Source organism: Telopea speciosissima, chromosome 6 (genome assembly GCF_018873765.1).
Source record: "Telopea speciosissima isolate NSW1024214 ecotype Mountain lineage chromosome 6, Tspe_v1, whole genome shotgun sequence".
Classification (NCBI taxonomy): domain Eukaryota; kingdom Viridiplantae; phylum Streptophyta; class Magnoliopsida; order Proteales; family Proteaceae; genus Telopea; species Telopea speciosissima.
The window spans coordinates 53288935-53307701 of record NC_057921.1 but is presented as its reverse complement, the minus strand read 5'-3'; the positions used below and the strand labels follow the sequence as shown (position 1 = coordinate 53307701).

General features: G+C 40.7%; 3 protein-coding genes across 3 annotated transcripts; 1 reads left to right on the top strand and 2 right to left on the bottom strand.

Moving 5' to 3' along the window:
• Positions 1–1686: 1686 nt before the first annotated feature.
• On the bottom strand, positions 1687–4310 carry LOC122664121 (phospholipase D alpha 1-like). The gene has a single exon (XM_043859823.1). The coding sequence runs from the start codon at positions 4117–4119 to the stop codon at positions 1708–1710; it is 2412 nt and encodes an 803-aa protein (XP_043715758.1). The 5' UTR covers positions 4120–4310; the 3' UTR covers positions 1687–1707.
• A 2775-nt stretch (positions 4311–7085) lies between these two features.
• LOC122664126 (probable glutathione S-transferase) lies at positions 7086–8352 on the top strand. The gene is made up of 2 exons (XM_043859828.1): positions 7086–7445; positions 7968–8352. The coding sequence occupies exons 1-2, from the start codon at positions 7128–7130 to the stop codon at positions 8328–8330; spliced, it is 681 nt and encodes a 226-aa protein (XP_043715763.1). The 5' UTR covers positions 7086–7127; the 3' UTR covers positions 8331–8352.
• A 301-nt stretch (positions 8353–8653) lies between these two features.
• LOC122664125 lies at positions 8654–9469 on the bottom strand. The gene is made up of 2 exons (XM_043859826.1): positions 9254–9469; positions 8654–9182 (listed from the first exon to the last, which is right to left on the bottom strand). Exons 1-2 carry the CDS (start codon positions 9417–9419, stop codon positions 8662–8664), a joined length of 687 nt encoding a protein of 228 aa, XP_043715761.1. The 5' UTR covers positions 9420–9469; the 3' UTR covers positions 8654–8661.
• Between the last annotated feature and the right edge of the window lie 9298 nt (positions 9470–18767).

Here is an 18767-nt window from a genome sequence, read left to right as displayed (position 1 = left end):
TTTCTCTATCCTCTCCCTCTTCTTATATTTCTATTTCTTCCTCTTTTTATCCTTCTATTATTATGCTTCTTCTATTCTAATCATAGATCAGATCCCAATACCGATCCCCATTCTGATCCAATCTAGTTGTACGAACAAGGGTAAAAAGGTAAAAAAATCAGATTCTTTTATAAAAAAACAGGGGCAAAAATGTCATATTTGTTCGAGTTTGGACGATCCCGATCCAATCGATACCGAGATTACGAACCTTGATACTAATCATTCTATTTTTTTTGTGTAGGATGAGAAAAGGTGTTGGGTTGTAAGGTTGGGCGGTGGCAGGGGAGGGCGAGGTTTGGCTCGACCGAGGTCAAGGGCTGCAGTTGCGGGGGGGGGGGGGGTGCTAGGTAGTAGGTGTTATGTTGCAGGGTAGGGTCCAGGGTCTCAAAGGGGAGGGGATAGGGCTAGGTTGGGCCTGGTTGGGTTGAGTTGTAATAGGGGGTGCAAGGGGGGTGGGGGCCATAGGGGCAAAGGGTGCAGGGAACAGAGACATGCATGGGTGTAGGGGGTACAACTCACATGCCGCCATAGATTCCATGCTGATCCAATGGTTTGTAGACGAACTTGTGGGTTAGCACGCAGGCTATCCGGCATATGCCCACATAGGCCCCATGTGCGGCCTGCGATGTCAGGCCAACATGTGTTCGGCGCAATGCGCATGCGTGCATAATTTGGCTTGGGCATAGTATTGAACACATGTGCTAATTCACGACTATTTTTTGGCTTGGGCATAGTATCGAACACATGTGCTTTCAGAACGTTCGAGGCCATTGATCTGGAGTTGCTCGCACAATATGATGCACACAGTATATAAACAAACTAAGTTAGCCAATATTAAAGGTATTGGGCCAATTCATTATTCGGCAAGGAAGAATGAGTGTTTTTCTAGTACAAGACCATCTCTTTTCCTGGGGAACCATATCAAATTCCCTCAGTTCTGGATCATCGCAGGTGGTCCTTTACAAAACCGAATGGATTGATAAAATTGGGTTAAGATCCCACTGGTTCATCACCAATTACAATGACACACGTCATATCCTATGCGTTATGGTCTATGTATGAATTTGGTTTGACTTTGGCTTAGCAAGGAGCATCGTATATACCTCTCATCAAGTGATACATGAATGCATCCCTTTAATATACTCGAAAGTACGAGATAAAATAATTATGGTTTCACCATGGCGCACCACAAGTCTGCACTCTGGCACCTAGACTACACCATATGGTTTACTAGTTCCCCGAAAGGTGAGTATGTATGCAAATGCATGATGGATATTAGCACAAATAATTCACATCACAATAGTATACAACTACAAACAAGGCTTCACATAAATCAACATACTTAGTTTTGGTTTGATGAAGTTTGACTTAGAAATGAGAGTCGTAGGGTTTTAGAGTACTGATCTGGTTTGATCGGCGGTCTGAGGTCTCAATTGACATGGAGTTGTCACCTACACATAATAGCATACAAGAAAACTATTGAATCCACTCTAAATTGATGCACCCAAAGACAAATATACGAAATCCCAAGATCTGTACAATACAATAATCCTAGATTAAAGTTGGGAACATGCTGGAAATTATGAAAACGCCATTTTACAAATGAATATAACATGTAAACATCTCTGTAATTTGCAAGGATGACTACTATACATTTGAACAATCCTATTATGTAGTGAGGAATGGGGGAACTATTGCAGATTTGGTACCAAGAATGCGGGCCTTGGTGTCAGGGAAACAATCAAAACCTGGAAGTGTTGTGACTCCTCCATTTCGAGTAACTTGAATTGGGTACCTAAGCAGGTGGCCTGGCAAGTCATGGTCTAGATCATCAGACGAGTAAAGATCCCAGTACTTGTCGGCGATCCTGTTCACCTTCTGTGCACATTCCAAACTCTCTGGATGGAGAAACCCATTGTCAAGCTTGCCAAGATGTTCATACCACAATGCCATCCGGAAGCCATGGATCTGACCTCTTGCAGGTTGCTTGGTTGCTAGTTGGTAAGGTTGATAAGCTCCCATGGCGATCTCTGAGTCTCTGCCACCATCCATTGATCTCTGATTTAGGTTTGCAGATCCAATTATTATGTATTCATCATCAACTATCATCATCTTTGCATGAACATAGATCATGAAGCGGCGTGACTGCTGTGCTCTACTATAATCTGTACCATTCTCTGGTTTCTGTGGAGGTATATAATCACCATTCCTCTTCATCTCCCTATTGCCAAGGCAAAAGAAAGTTAAGTACTCCCTTGGGTCTGCCTCAAGCCCCTTAGCATGGAGGGCTTGAGTGATATCAGTGTACATCATCTCCATTGTCCTCCTCTGCCAATCTAAAAGTGGCTGGACACTCTCACTCTCTGGAATACCTTCTGGCCACATAGGAACAACAATATAAGCCACAAACCTTTCACCTGCTTCAATCTTACTCACAATCTTTAGCGAGATTTCTTTTGGAATGAGATGCAAGGCACCGATATCTTCAACCTTGATGTCATGGTCTGGCTTCCAAGAGAATGAACTTCCCAGGAAATATTGATTTTCAATGTAGATGAAATGCTTTGCTCTTCTAATGGCATTTATATAGGCATCCTGAATACTTCGGTCGATGGTGTTGTCTTTTCCGCTAACAAGTCCTGCTCTTGCAGCATCCTCTGGTGTTGCAGGAAAGCCAAAAGCAGCACCTCCATCGATGGACCGAAATAGCTGAACATTCCATGTTTCGTGGTCCTCTGGGAACATAACTGGAGATGGGGGTATAAAAATGTCTTGAAGATCATTGAGCTGAACAAGAAAATTTCTCCCACCTTGCTTCCACCATCTCTGTTCAAAATTATATAGAACATCCCATGCTATGGGTCCTTCTAGCCTGCAATGAAGATCATGCCAGGGTTCTCTTGGACCACCTTTATAGATTGAAGAACCATTGAAGTTGGGCTGATGGAAATCATCATGGTGAACTGTGTTCAATGTCCTGAAAAGGGAATGTGATGGTGTATCATATCTCCCATCACAAAGATCAATACCACCAACAAAACTCACAATTCTCCTCTGTTCTGCTGATGCTCTGTTGTTGGGCATCTCACAATCTACAATCAGAATCTTTTGGTGATGAGTAAACATTGTGGATATCTCAACAGCCTGAACAAAGCTATCCCCAACATCAGGTTCGCGGCCACATAAAACACAGTGAACATCGCTGCCTCGAAAGTACGCTTCAGTTTCTTTATCATGAGTTTGCATAAGGGAGGAAATGTCATGCCAAACAAGCATAAGAACCCTGACACCTTCACTAGCCTTCCTCTTGAGCAGCTCCCCAAGAGTAATGTCTCCTCCAGGCTTTGGCCGGTTCAAATCCCTTACTAAGGTAATCTTAGTATATACAGACCACCCAGCAATATAAATCAAATGTTTTGCATTTGTTATTGCATCAAAAATATCTTCCCAGCATCTATGTGGTTCATAGTATTTGCCCCCTGAAAGAGGGATTTTGGGAATGAAGTTGTCTGGGATATGTGCATCTTGGTAGAGAGTAACTCTGCATCCTTGTCTTTGTGAGAAGAATGTGAAAGGGACACCAGGGAACTTTGGACTTTTTATTCCCCTAGACCAATTGAGTTCCTTTTTAGCAGGAAAATATTGAAGCTTTACATGGATCTTTGAATGCCCATGAATTGGTTGATGATTTTCATATATGATCTCAACCCATCTATCTATTTCTTTCCCACCAATGATGTCCTTAACAGGTACATAAGCTCTTCCTATTAGTGTTGCACCAATGGGATTATCATCTTTAACAGTGAAGATAATATGGGAAGCCATATGAGCACAGTAAATGTGAAAAGATTCATACCATCGAGGATTGACATGTTCGCGATTCAGCATACGTGTCCGGCCAACTCTAGCTTTTCCTATATCAATTGTTGCATATAGTCTGCTAGTCCCTTTGCCAAGTCCAATGTTATCTTCTATCTTCTCCACAAGCCTGATAATGAAATTTGGGCCACCTCCCAAGTGCAGCTTATCCACCTCAAAAATGGTGACATGAAGTGTTCCATGGATCAAAATTTGAGCCATGTCTGAAGTATTCCTACTGCAATGACCACCTATGTTGAATTGAAGAATAGATCCTTAGTCTTGCAAATGGAATGAAAGGGAAGAAAACTGCAAGAGATATCTCTCTTCAAAGATATCTTTACAGAAAAGGTTTTCCAGCAGAGCAATTTGATGGAAGAGCTTAAAGAACTGATAAAAACAGTTTCTATTAAAAAGAAAAGGAGGACCTGATTTGGTTTCCAATCAAGAATTGGAGTTTGGTAACAAGAATGGTTTAGAGGAGGAGACTATCTATAAGTTATCATCTTAGGATACAATCCCATTAAAAGGGAAAATGAAATTTCTGAGATGGAAGGAAGAAAGTTGACTGAGCCCATGAGAATATTTTGGGATTCTTCAAAAGGTTTCGAAGTATCTCCCTCTTGTTCTTCTTTCATTTCTTATTGGAAAAAAAAAGAAGTCAAATCACTTTGATCTCTTGTTCTAGAGAACTAAATGACTCACATGATGGAAAGAAACATATTATATTTGATCTCGAAGTCCTGGGTTGGAATGATATACTGCTAATCCATGGACCACATGCCCAAGGAAACATCGTTTTTTAATCTCATTATGACTTGATCATTCGTTCTTGAAATGGAAGGCACTACAAGAAAGATATACTCCTTTTTAAATCGCCGGCGAAGACTACTATTAGAAAGGTTCTCTAGACTTAGAGAGGCAAATTAATTTCAATCCAATTGAGAGTTTGAGACTAGAGAGAGAGATAAGAGAGGCAGGTTGGAACTGAAAGTATTGAAAATTTTATTTTCCTTAGAAACAACTTATGTTTTTAGTTGTTACTGATACTACACTACAAGAAAATTTCACCAATTTCATTCCAATAAAGCAATCTTTTGATACTAATTGAATTTTCTCTTTTGCTCATAGTTGCAGGTCAAGGAATACATCTTGTGGCGTAAGTGGACCAGCAAAGCATGACAGAGGTAGGTGACCTCAAGATCTCTTGTTCAAACTTCAAACCAATAATAATATTAATAATACTAAAACTTGCATTGCTGTACACGACAACTAAACTCTTTCTTATTTTAAAAGGCAAAAGATCAACCATCTCCTCACACCGTTCAAAGAAGTGTAAGACACGTTCCTCTCACCATATTGAGTTTCGAATATCCAAAGTTGAAATGTCCATTTTAACCCCTTTTGTTATTTAAATAAAAACCTCTTATTTGATATTTTGATAGTTTTTGGGGTGTCTGTTATATTTGATAAACTTATAGGGGGTGCCCATGAAATTTTCCCAAAATACTTTATGTTAGAATTTTTTAAATATGGAAAAGTTAAAAAATAAAATGAAATTGTTCACGATCTACTACAACATTCAAATTATGAATTATGAATTTTCTGTTTTTTTTTTTTTTTGTCACAAAAATGCATTATGTTGGATTTGTTTTAATTTTAATTTCAGAAATAATATAAAAATTACAAAAGATATTAAATTTGCTTATGATCATAACATGAATGTTGTAGATCTTATTGCGAGATCTATTTCATTCATGCTGAGTTTTGAATTTTGATGGATTTGTTTGCAAAAATACATAAAACATGCATTATGTTGGACTTTTTCAATTTTTTTATAAAATGCTAGAACAAAAAATTTCGTTGAATTTGTTCACGATCATACTTTGAATGTTATCTACAACATTCATGTGATGAATTTTGAATTTTAGTGAATGTTTGCTAAAAATTCAAAAAAAATTTGCTTTATGTTGAATTTTTTTTTTATTTTAAAATTCAGTAATAAATTAAAATACGTTGAAATTATTCAGGATCATAAAATAAATGTTGTAGATCTTTATGCTACGAGTTTTGAATTTTGGTGGATTTGACTGTCAAAAGTCGACCAAAAACTGCATTATATTATCCTTTAATGCATTTTTTATATTTTAGTAGTTAAAAATATAAAAATATTTCAAATTTTGGAAAGCAGAGTGGGTTTACTTATTAATAATTTTGGAAAGCAGGGGAGTATACGTGGATATTAGGCCTTACCAAAGGGGAGTTACATGTAAATTTCACTTTCTTGTTTAAATAGGTCAGCTGAGCCTTCAGATTGGGCATCTAGTATTGTAGTTGATGAAATTCATTTACTGTGTAATAGCTTTGATAGTGTTTGTTTTTGTTTTGTTCCTCATTCCTAGAATTGTGAAACCCATGTATTGGCTAAAGGGATTTCTCTTGTTCGATTGTGTAAGGTTTGATGGATTGATGTACTTCAACTTCATTGTTCAACCTGCAATTCTAAATACTAGTAAACAACAGAAAAAAGTCAAACATGGGACCTCCCGAACGGAGTTACCCTCGGGTTTCTCTATTGGATCATTTTCTGTTCCATTTCTTTGTCCGGTCCATTTTCCCAAGTTCCTCTAATAAGGGGTGGAGGCAGAAATGATCACCCTACCCCTACCTAAACATACTGCCTCGATGGAGTCCACCCTACTATTAGAAGGACTTAGGGAAATGGACGGGGCACGAAATTGAGCAGATAATTTTCCCCTCCGGCTCTGATTGTGATTGCTAACTGATTTGATTGTATATATCTGGTAACTGTACCTTACACAATCTATAAATGATGAAATTTCTCAGTAAGGAATCACTCAAAAATTTAACTAGTAATCTGCATTCTCACATTTGTGATTCAATAAATTTCACAAATTCAACAATTTAAATTTGACTTTGATGCTCTCTCTCAACAACTTCAACTCTTGTTTTTCTCCAATGCAGCCGACCATGACAAGAGGAATCAATAACAAATCTTTAGTTGTCAAAGCTAGGAAAGTAGTGCTGACAGTGGCAGGAAATCATATATTATTTTTCCTGCAATTGTCTTTATGAGTTTTCTCTTTTCCAAGAAAAAGAATTCAACATTTGAAAAGTAAAAAACAAGAGATAAGTGAGAGATCTATAATTAGGGCCGGCTGGTTGTCTGAAACTCACTCTGAGAGCTCTAAGTGAAGAACATAAGAGCCATGAGAACCCCCGATGATTTGAAGCTCCTTGGAGCATGGTATAGCCCTTTTGTTCGCAGGGTCGAATGGGCTCTCAAACTGAAAGGAGTGGAATACGAACACCTCGAACAAGATCTTCGAAACAAGAGTGAATTGCTTCTGCAACATAACCCTGTTTATAAGAGAGTTCCAGTGCTTGTTCATGGTGGGAAATCCATAGCTGAATCAATTGTTATTCTCCAATACATTGATGAGACATGGAAACAGAATCCATTACTGCCCAAAGATCCTTATGAAAGAGCCATGGTACTTTTCTGGGCAAAATTTGCAGAAGAGAAGGTAAATTTCTATCATTCATGACCTTTTACTCTGTTTTTCTTAACTGGTAGGGTGCAAGGAATATCGGGTTGGCATGGTTAGTTATTTGTGTTTGATTGATTGCAAGAGTTAAAACCCCGGAATCTGAATCTGGATAGGTCCCGGCTGATTCTGATCCAGATCGATCCAGGTCGATTCCAATTTGGATTGGATCGGAATCAGTTAAGAATCGAATCGTTCTCTGTAAGCACTAACCCTAGTTTTTGTACAAGATCAGGGATCGGGCTCCTCTCTTCTGAGTGGAGAGCCCAATGAGGCATTTGACGGTTGGGCTGTGCCTCACAAATCCCGACGCACACATAGGGTACTAGCATATGGTATATCGCTAGCATAACCAGCTTTTTTCTTTAAAAAAATGATCATTCCAGACAATAATCACAATACCCAACAGTTAAAATTGCCACATCACTAATCCACACGGCATAACTAGATGAGTCACCCGTAGATGCTCTCTGGTAACATTTTTTTTTATTGATTATGTAGTTCACAGAAGTCGCAAGGAAAGCTTTATTATCATCAGGAGAGCAGCAAGAAGAGGCAGCGAAGCAAGCAACAGAGGCTCTAGGAATCCTTGACACAGAGCTCAAGAACAAGAAGTTCTTTAAAGGAGAGAAGATTGGGTTTCTGGATATTGTTCTAGGCTGGATTACTATTTGGTTGGAAGTGGTAGAGGAAGTCGCATCTATCAAAATATATGACTCTCACAAATTCACTTTCCTTAATGACTGGAAGAGCAGCTTCTTAGAACTACCCATCATCAAAGAAAACCAACCACCCAAGGAGGATTTGTTAGTCTATTTCCACAATATTCGCCAATTTGTTCTGGCCTCTTCTACCACTAATTAGGGGAAAATTGAGCTCTCTCTCTCTCTCTCTCTCTCTCTCTCTCTGTATGTGTGGAAGGTATCTCTAATAAAAGATTGGCATGTATGAATGGGTTATGGAGATTAACATATTCTGGATCTCCACTCACTAACATATTTTCCATTTCCCTTAAAAGCTGAACTTGTATGGAAAATGGAATGAAAAATGTAGGAATTGGGTCAGAATGAAACCATGATAACCCATTTGAACAAGTGATTCAGAGAAAAAAAAGGTGTTGATTTGTATTTAACATACATCAAAAGCATTCCATGACTCATGGATGTGTGTGTGTGTGTTTTGATGTTTTTACTTCTTAGTATAAGCTAGCAATTTTAGGGTTACAAAAGACTTGTACTTCTTCTAGGGTTGCCCTAGAGTCATTCCCAAACAAGGACTCCTTTCCATCTTTCCTCTTAGCATATGACAATCCCAACCTTGACTTGGCCTGCCTAAGGTCACCAATGCCAGAGTTAGTATCTGGCCCTGCAAACCCACCCATTACAGGTGCAAGTGGTGGTCCTATAAGGAGCCCATCTGCCCCAAATTGAGGTCCTCCCCTGGCATAATCAAAGAGTGCAGCACCACTTCCTCCTACTTTGGGTAAAATTATAGGCTCAATCTCTTCATTGTTCTTCCAGTAAAAGAGGAATGCATCAAATGTGTCATAGTAATCGTCGGTGCTCCGGTAACCTTCTGGATTGAATGCACCAAACTTGAAAGACTTGTTTGTATAGCCAATTACCACACAAGGTCCCTTGAAATCACAACTATTGTGGAATGAGGTTGCACTGAATCCATCAATGGTTGCTCTATAACAACACTTGAGCTCTCTACCTACACATATCATCATACAGTTTAGGCCTCAAAAGTATTTGAATTATAACAGCATGAGAGAAAGAGAGTACCTTGCAAGAAAGTTCTGTGAAGCAGAGAAGGTGAGAAGGGAAGATCAATATTATAGTACTTGGGTTGTGGTTTCTCTTCACTTGTTCTCTTGCTTTTGTACCAATCAAAGAAGCTTGATGGGCTCTTCTTCCAAATTGGGAAGATGGAGTCTGACAAACAAGCCATCCAGATATGGCTAAGGATAACTCACTCACTCACTCTCTCACTCTCTCACTCTCTCACTCTCTCATCCTCTCATCCATCCAAACTCATTCTTTATCTTTCTCTGTTTTTTTAATGTGAAGCCATGTGTCACTTTCCTATTGGTTGGCATCTCGATACACCTAATTAGATCCTAGTAGGAAAAGCATTTGAGGGCATTAATGTAATTGTGTAGTAAAAAAAAAAAGTTTTTATTTGAAGTCACAGATAAGGCCTTCTCCATAACAATCACTCTCAGCAAAAGGCCCATATACCCGGCCGACATCAACCAGAAAATAGTCTACTAAACCCAAGGTTTCTCAGTGGCCAATTTCTTCAAGCTTTTTGAGTCTCCAAAAAAATAGTAGAGTGTTGATGGGCCAAAAGTAGGAATTAAGTAAAAGATTGAAACCAAAAGGTATCTTTTCTGCAAATAATGTTAGTTCTAATTGAACTCTCCCCCCCGGCCTTTTGTGTCCAAAAGCTGTGATAGTCATTTAGGTTCCATTTGTTTTGACGTAAAATTTTATATGTCGAAAAGTTTTTCAACGTTTGTTTCCATAAAGAAAACAAACATTGAAAAATTTATCAGTCAAACTTTTTGAGGTGAAAATTTTCAAGTTACGCTGAAACAAACAGAGACTAAAGGGATAATTAAGCTCTCAAGGGATATGTTGTATCACATACCTACTTCCTATGGATTATTAAGATTTTATACACAAAGATTCCAGTGGGAAGAGCAACCCATGAAATGAAACCAAAGAGTATTGTCAGCTGCCAGTTAGACCTCCTCACATAATGGAAACAATGCATATATTCCCTGGTGAGTGTTCCAATGTGTCAAATCGGGCTGAGTACAAAAAAAAAACAGAGAACCAATATACAAGACCTAATAAGGCATTGGGAACCGGCACAAAGTTGGGGGGAACCCCCCCTGGATCAAAAGGCCAAAATGAAATGTTAAAGTTGAGCCAAGTGCATTAGGCTGACAAACCCCAAGAATAGTGATTGAGGGTACGTAGCTCATATTTTAAGGAATCTAACCCATAACCCAAGATTAAACTTAAGATTGGACAGTTTTCGATTTGGGTACGTAACACTTTGACAAAAATCCTTGTACGTACCTTATTTTGTCACCTTGAAATAGTTTAAAAAATAATTAAATCGATATGTTCTGAAGTAACATGTGACTCATTATTTATAGATCGGGAGGTTCCCTAAGCTCCTAAGAACATTCAAAATCCTCATATGGTTTAGATTTCTTAAAATGCCTCCTATTATTGTACGGTGCAGTACTGCATCGTGAAGTGCTACAGAGGCCATGTGGCACAATGGGCCCCACATGGTGCACATGGTCTCTGCAGCCGCCGCACGATACATTACTGCACCGTGCAATAACAGGAGAGGATAAAAATTCTAAAAAGGAACTAGCTCAAACCCCCCCCCCCCTCCCCTCCCCCAAAGAAACAAGAAAAAAAAGAAACAAGACCTCCTCTAGTTAAAGTTCAGACTTGAACTAGGCCCAGCCTCTGATGCTAGTCTCAACAAGTTATTGAGCCCATTGAGGCTGACATCTTCGTGTCTTTGGTTGTCACCGACCAGAATGCTTTTGAAGCTGGATTCTAGGAATTTCATTGCTTGTGGACTCTTCAAGTCTAGTTTTGCAATGACCATATCTTGTCTTTGTCAGTTTTAAAACTCATCAAGACACTTTTGGAGACCCTAGAGGACATGTTGGAGGTTGTCACAAGTGTTGGAATCCACTACAATCCTTCCCCTAATATATTGATAAATTTTGAGTCCATCTTTATTAAAAACCAACTAATCTCCTTAAAGTCAAAAACTTCTCTAAGAGTTAGGATAAAAAATGTTCGTCTTTTTTTTTATTTTTTTGGTGCAATTCAAGGGCCCTCTGGCCATCAATCTCAACAAGACCCCACAATGAGGTAATGAGGGGATCCACAAGGGGTCAAATATGGTACCCAAAGGCTCCACTTCTTGGAAAGCAATTAAATGTGGACTAGGTGTTGCTAAGGAGACTTGAACCACCGATCAAGCGCCTGACGCAGTTCTCCCAAGGGAATAGCGAATGGTCCCTTGTACATTCTGAAGAGGATCTATGTTAATAATACTTCTATGCTATAAATAAGAGGTCCCTTGTACATCCTGAAGAGGATCTATGTTAATATTTTGTCATGTACATGTGAAGAGTTAGAAGTTTGGCTGCAATTAGCAAAAGCATATAAATATATTTTTTTTCTCTTTTGGAATGAAATGAATTCCAGAACATGTTGATGGATATTATTGGATCGAGACAACCCAAGAGAAGATGAATTGGGTTACAAAAATCTTGCACGAATAATCATGAGGTCATATCTCCCATGGTGAAGGAATTCTTCCTTCTCTACGAATAAGGGAATCCTTTTGCCCCCCAAAAATATGAAGAAATGATCATCCATACAAAATGGGGGGAAATGACCATCTTGCCCTTATGGAAGATGGAAATCCTAGCCCCCATGATGTTTCCGCTCGCACTCTCTTTGACCTATGTGCCTGCATAAGGGCCACACTTCTCACAGAGGACACTCCCCCGAAAATATAGACAATTTCTTAGATAATAGATTTGGAATCTGTGTAACTTACGTTAGCGTCTACCTGTGTCTATCTCTCTCCTTCCACAGTATTATGAAGTAGATATGTCATTCCAAAGAGAGAGAGAGAGACCATATTTCTTTTCAAACTCTAGCTGTATTGCCTGTATGAGAATAAGTGCTCGCCCCTTCTTCCTTATTCATTTGAAATGTTAGGTTAACCATCCGATGCTTGTCCTTCTCAAATATATAAAAGTCTCCAAAGTCAAAAACCATATGATTGGTCTCAAAGGACTCCTAGACCGGTATATATCTGCTTCAACCATCTACTTGGAACAATTTTAGGGTTCTTGTGTGAACCAAACCAAAGGACCCGTTTGGTTGCTTCTAGTTAATTTAAATTTCATGGATATAGTTAACCATTGGTTGGGCAGACCCAACAAAATAATTATTCAAATTTTTTTTTTAGTAAAAAATAACTATTCCCGTATTAAATTTAGTCTACGATTTAAGTGATTTCAGATCCGATCTCGTAGACTACTGTCTGCACCTCAACCCCACGTGGCCACGTTAAATAAGGTTAATAAGCTAGGGATTTGGTTAATTTTTTCAATCCAAAAATCCATTAATTTACGGATTAAAATCCTCTAAAATTCCTTCATCTTGCGGTGCCTTGCACTTTGGGCTTGAGAGCTCGACATGTGGAAGATGTTTCATTGAATGTTACAAGCCCGATTGACCCAGTTTTTTTTTTTTCTTATATTTCTTCTCGAGCTTGGCACTATTGGATATCACATCTTCCATGTGTCGAGCTGTTAGGCCCAAACTGCAAGGCATCGCAAGATTAAGGCACTGTAGAGGATTTTTTTCCCCTTAATCTACCTGTTCAGGGTAAGAGGTTCATTTCATTCATACTTACATAAATATGTGGTATTGTCACCATTGCCATGTTTTAAACATAGCAACAAATACTTAACGAGTTCAATTCAGTATCCTAAATTAACGAAATCTTGTACCGATTGGGTGTGTCTTGTATTCTGTGAGTTCACATAATTATTAGGAGAATTGAAGAAACATCCCCTGAAAATGGGTCGAAACTCGGATCACCCCCTGAAATTTGAAATACTCAGATCACCCCCTGGAATAGAGCCCTCAGATTCAACCCTGCTACCGTTAAACGATGAAGTCAGCCATTCAAATAATTTTTAAAACCCTAAACTACCCTTGTGCAATGTAAAATTACAATATTACCCTTGCAGAGGAACACCCCCCAAAGTCTAATGTTTTCTTCTTCGTTCTTCACTCTCTTCCCAAATGACTTGCAACTCCAAAAGTGAACTTCGTCAGACCGAAGAAAGACAAGGAATTTGAAAAATGGGTTGCCGAGACTGCCTTGACTCACGCCCTTATTCAAGCACCTTTCGTTCTTCACTCTCTTCCTAATTTGCCGTATTGCTCTCTGTAATTTCACATCTGAATTTTTTTTGAAACGGTATACCGGATCAAATCCGGCGTACGCCGTTTCGCTCTCTGTAAATTGACATCTGAAGATGTTTTTAAAACGGTATACTGGATCAAATCTGGCGTACACCGTTTCCTTCTCTGTAAATTCACATGTGAATATTTGTTTGAAACGGTATTCCGTTTCCAATCCGGCGTATGCCGTATCCCTTTATGTTATACCCGTACCCCGGGATATAATTAAATATCATTTCTTCTCGTGACGTGTAGATACCGCCATGTATGTCGGTGACTGTCTCCATGATGGTCAAACCTAGCTACAAAATCGTTGACCACAAGACGGGTTTGCCTGTGGAGGAAAGATTCCTCAACCGCCGTGGGGAAAGTTCGTGGGACGGCGACTTGTCGACTACCCTCCAAGTACCAGCCCGGAAGCGAGGAGTTCAGGAGAGAGCATCTCGGACCGTCACCTCACTTGGATATTTCGTTCGGTGATGAGCTTAGCGTTGCCGTGGCAAAGCTGTTCGGGTCATGGGTAATAAACCATGACAGGGGGAAAAGTAAGTTCTAGCCTCAAGTCTTATTAATTATTCTTCCCTTGGTAACCTCGAGTGCGGGTCCGGGCTTGAACCGCCGAGCTATTTCATGAGAGAAGGGAATAATTTAAGTTCGGGTCCCGCGTACCTTTAGGAAGTACATTGGGGACTTATACCCATCTCATATGAGCCCATCTAAGAATGGGCTTTTCCTTAATTAAGGTTGTGGGCAGGCCCATTTAACCTATTGGCCCAATGATGGGTTATTCCATCCACTTACCCACATAGGACTAATGGGTTGACCCATTAGGCCTCATGACCCATTTGACTAAGGGTACCCATAGACCCATTTATTATAAAAGAGAGGAGGAGGGGGAGAGAACATTACTTCTTCTTCAACATCCTCTTCTACCCTAAATCGTGGAGGAGAGAAAGAGGAGAGAAAGAGGAGAGAAAGAGAAGGAGGAAGGAGAGAGAGGGCTTGGAGGAAGGTGGAGACCCCATCTCTTGGGCGTAAATCGTGGAGCTCTCATCTTGGGGGTAGGTAAGCTTCTTCCTTCTTCTATTTTGGGTTTCAAAAAGGGGTTGGGTAATGGGAGAGATTGACCTAGATCTCTCTTGGAACCTAGGGAGTAGATGGAGCTTTAAAGCCAAGCTATGGTGGAGTTAGTTCACTCCATTATGAGCTCTAATGTGAGGGTTCTCATTGCCATTTGGGGGATTTAAGGTTGGACCCTAAGGAGCTTAGGATAGAGTTTTCTAGAAGTCCTTGTGCCTTAAAAACCACTTGAAATGGGGTCCTTGGAGGGGAATCCTTCGGATTTTGGACCGAAGGTGTGAGGTTACATGTGATTTCGGACCGCAAGAAACCCCTCAAACTACCTTCCCGAGAAGGATTACGTGAAGGTCGGATTTACACTCGGATTCGTTTTTCAAACCACATCCGCATCCGACCTTGGCAAAAATTGTCCCGAGCCCCGTGAAGCTCGGATTTACACTTGGATTCAGTTTTTCGAAACCACATCCGCATCCGACCTTGACTAAAACTGTCCCGGTTTCCTAGGATTTACATGTGGTTGCGAGAATTTGGGCATGAAACCACTCCTGCAACCACTTCGTCTCCGAAACCTTATACTTAAGTGTTTATGGGAGATCTTTTGGGGATCCGTTCCTTTCGCTTGCTTAACCTTATTCCACTCTTTGTATAGGTTAAAATATTCACTTTTGTGGCTTATTGCTTGATCGAGGCGACAACGATAAACCGGGTGCTTGGCGTATACGTTGTGAGTGGGTTTGGTTGTATGGGCTTGTTATTATTATTGCACTATATATTATGTACTCATTATAATTAATAAGCATGTTTGCGCATATTGCATAATTTTATATCTATTTGTTATAATGTTGATTGGTAATGTTGTATCTTGATGGGTCTCGGTGCTTGGTGGGTACCGGTGCGTAACCCCGAACTCTATAAACATTTATGAAGAAATTATGTTGAATGTCATGTTGAATCAGATGCGCGTGCCGTCTTGTAACCGGGCACTAAACCGGATGAAAAGTTGATGCGCCGGATTACCTCTCGGGACGATAGGACTTGCATGTAGTATATTTGTGGCTAGGATTTCACACCCTTATGCTACGACCCTTACCAACAGGGGTTTAGGTGTTGGGTAATCGTACACCGGATTCGTGGAGGTGGGAGAGGCCGATCATGGTAGTATTGGTTATCGAGTCCGCCACTGAGTGGTCTTGGAGGCTTCGATCGGCGTAGGTCCCACGTGACAATTGAGGTTTCATTGTGGCGATAAGTTAAGTGACCCACAGTGTCTCCCGAGTTGTCACAAAGCATATGCCATTGACTTAGTTGTTTGTTAGGTGGAAAAATGAACTTAACATGTGCATGCATCATTGGACTATGTGAATTGCGTGTTTGTGCATTCCCATCCCCTCACCGCTCTGGAGCTAACCCCTCGTGCGCACATTTTTTAGATTATGGTGCGGTGACGGATATCTCGCGGGACTTGGAGTTCAGCCCTCGGGATACGATGAGATCGGTGAGGAGGAACCGAGGCCGTGTTTGAGGAACATGGCGACGGTGTCCTTGCGATGATTGTGCCTACGGGCCGTGAGGATGTTCGGACTCGATCCCTTTTGATTACTTTGAGGCTAAGGCCTATGGTGAAATACTTATCGTAATACCATTTTTGATAGTTATTAGATAATCATTGGAAATGTATCTAATTACCGTATTTATCATCTAGCTTTGAACATCTTGTAACTATTCGATTTATACGCTCCGCAATACTACCGATCCTTGGAATGTAATATTCCTCTTTCTCGCATTCGATATTATATTGTGTTAATATTGGATATGATCGTGCGCTGGGACACCGTGTCGCTGATCCGGCGGTTTAGTAGGATGACATGCGTCGTCCCTAGTCACCCTTTATATGATATTATATTCCTTGCCGAATAGGGCGTGATACGTGGTATCGTGAGCGAGATGCTCGCACCGCCCACGCCTAAGCGGAATTGTGATTTACTCTACACAATAGGTTGCTAAAGTAAAAGCTTCTAACAATGCATAATTGGAATGTGTGTGAATGCTAGGGAGAAAGCCAAGACAATAGCAAATAATAGACAACAAGAAATGAAAGACATGTGTATATAATTATAGATATATTCCTTAATTTCACTTGTTAATACAATTCCATAAGCCAAAGGAGTGATTACAAAAAATTCAGCCGAATCGAGACTTGAGTTCTTACAACCAAGAAAAAGAAAAAAATAAATTTGCTGCATGGTAAGACAAAAAGCTAGGGGTCCATTGAGAGCATGGTGGGAATGGACAGGAGGTCTCATCGCTCCATCTCATCATCACTACTCGGGCTCATCCTCTCGTGCCCTCATCATGGAGGTAGGAGTGCAAGTCCTCCATCTCGCCGCCGAGGCTCTCCATGCGTCTGTCTCGATGCATCGAGCCTAGTGTTCACTCCTTCAAACCCCGAGCCATGTTGGTGCTCATCGGCCCAGAGTTGCAAGAATCCTATCGATGTCGACCCACTAGGAGCAAGGCTTGATGAAGAGGCCGCATGCATGCACTAACGAGGAGGAGGCTCCTGCACTGAGGCTCGTGCCCGTGACCCTCGGCTGGGACCAATGGCTCCCCATCACTATATGCATCCATCGCACTGCATCCTCGCCATCAGGTTACGATCTAGAGGTGGATCTTCGGTTAAGTCTTGATCCTCCTCACTCAAGTCAACTCCAAAATGCTGGAAAATAGTGGTGAGCAACCTCCCATAGGGTAAATCTAAGTTCCTCCTGGGATTTCGCCCCGCATGATCCATAGTCCGCATGATAATGTAGGGCAGCGATGGGAATGCCTTTGTAGAGGTGATAGGCCACATAGCCTACGAAGATGGAAGGCATGGTGCGGTGACCGGCTATAGGCACGATGTTGTGCCGCACAATCCGGCTCAAGACTCGGGAGAATTGGCAAAAGAAGTCTCGCACTTTCTTCTCGAATGCCCCACGTGTAAGCTCCCGTATAACTCCCTCGTATGCCTCTCTCCGAGAAAGGAGTAGGGATTCTTCCATGGTGCGCAGTAGGTCTCTTCTCCCCAGATAGCTACATTGAGGATGCCCGCCAACTCGTGCCCCCGTGAAGGATATGGTGACTCCTTGACATAAGAGAGGATCCGGTAATCTCGTGTGCCTAGGTTCTCGGTGTGCAGTTGGCGTAGAAGTGACGAACGAGCTTGGGATAGAATGGCTCGGAAGGTTGAGGAGGTTGGACCACCCCAAGCTTCAAATCTCGGCCCTACCTTGTAGGCCTTGAGGTCTTCCAAGACCACATCTCTTCCTCCAAGATATTCTTAAAGCGAAAGTGGTCTTGGTACATCTCCTGCTTCTCTAGGTCTTGGAACCATTGCGTATCCAAAGCAATCAGGGCAGCTTGTTCGCCCGTGCGCGCCTTGTTCTAGGAGCCATTTAGATTCCCTAACCTGCAACCAAGGAAGGCCAAGAATACAGAAACACATTAAGTCCATGCTTGGATATTAAGGTCTAAGCAAATATACAATGAAAAGAAACAAGGCAAGAGAACCTAGACCTTGATGCATGGCCACTATGTAGATGCAATCATAGAGGATAAAGGTACATGGCCACATTATGCTTGGAGAAGCATTATATCATACATGCAATTAGTTCAAACAAAATTGGACTGAATTGAAAACAAAATTATACTATGAACCCAAAGAGGAAATTTTCAGAATTTGGTTGGAAGTTGAATGATATAGTACACAATATATATACATGGCCATAGTATACCTAGAACATGAAGTTTTTACCCAATACTTAGTTCAAGCAATATATATGGAGCTAACTTGTGGTAAATCATGCTTGGAACATCATAAGAAAGGAAAATTCTGATATAGTACAAGGATTTTAAATCATAGGGACACCCCAAATGTATATACACCAAGCCTACCTAGCAAAAATCGAATTTAATTTGGGCAATAAGAAAATAGAAAATTTTTTTTCGGTTAGGGTTTTGGGATTTCTCCAAAATCCAACCCAAACCCTTGGTGATGGTGCAAGATTGGGGGAAATGCCCCAACTAGGTTGCATATGAAGGGAAACGAAGGTAGGATGGACAAAAATCCATCTAAATAGCTAGGAGAAAACAAAAAAAACCCAAATCTTGTAAACCCGAAATGGATTTTGGGGTTTCTCCATAATAG

Bases quoted from the DNA above. Each gene is read 5' to 3' on its own strand.
- LOC122664121 (XM_043859823.1), bottom strand. From the start codon at position 4,119: ATGGCTCAAATTTTGATCCATGGAACACTTCATGTCACCATTTTTGAG.
- LOC122664126 (XM_043859828.1), top strand. From the start codon at position 7,128: ATGAGAACCCCCGATGATTTGAAGCTCCTTGGAGCATGGTATAGCCCT. The intron at 7,446-7,967 runs GTAAATTTCTAT...TTGATTATGTAG, and splicing joins CAAAATTTGCAGAAGAGAAG to TTCACAGAAGTCGCAAGGAA.
- LOC122664125 (XM_043859826.1), bottom strand. From the start codon at position 9,419: ATGGCTTGTTTGTCAGACTCCATCTTCCCAATTTGGAAGAAGAGCCCA. The intron at 9,183-9,253 runs GTACTCTCTTTC...TGATATGTGTAG, and splicing joins TCACAGAACTTTCTTGCAAG to GTAGAGAGCTCAAGTGTTGT.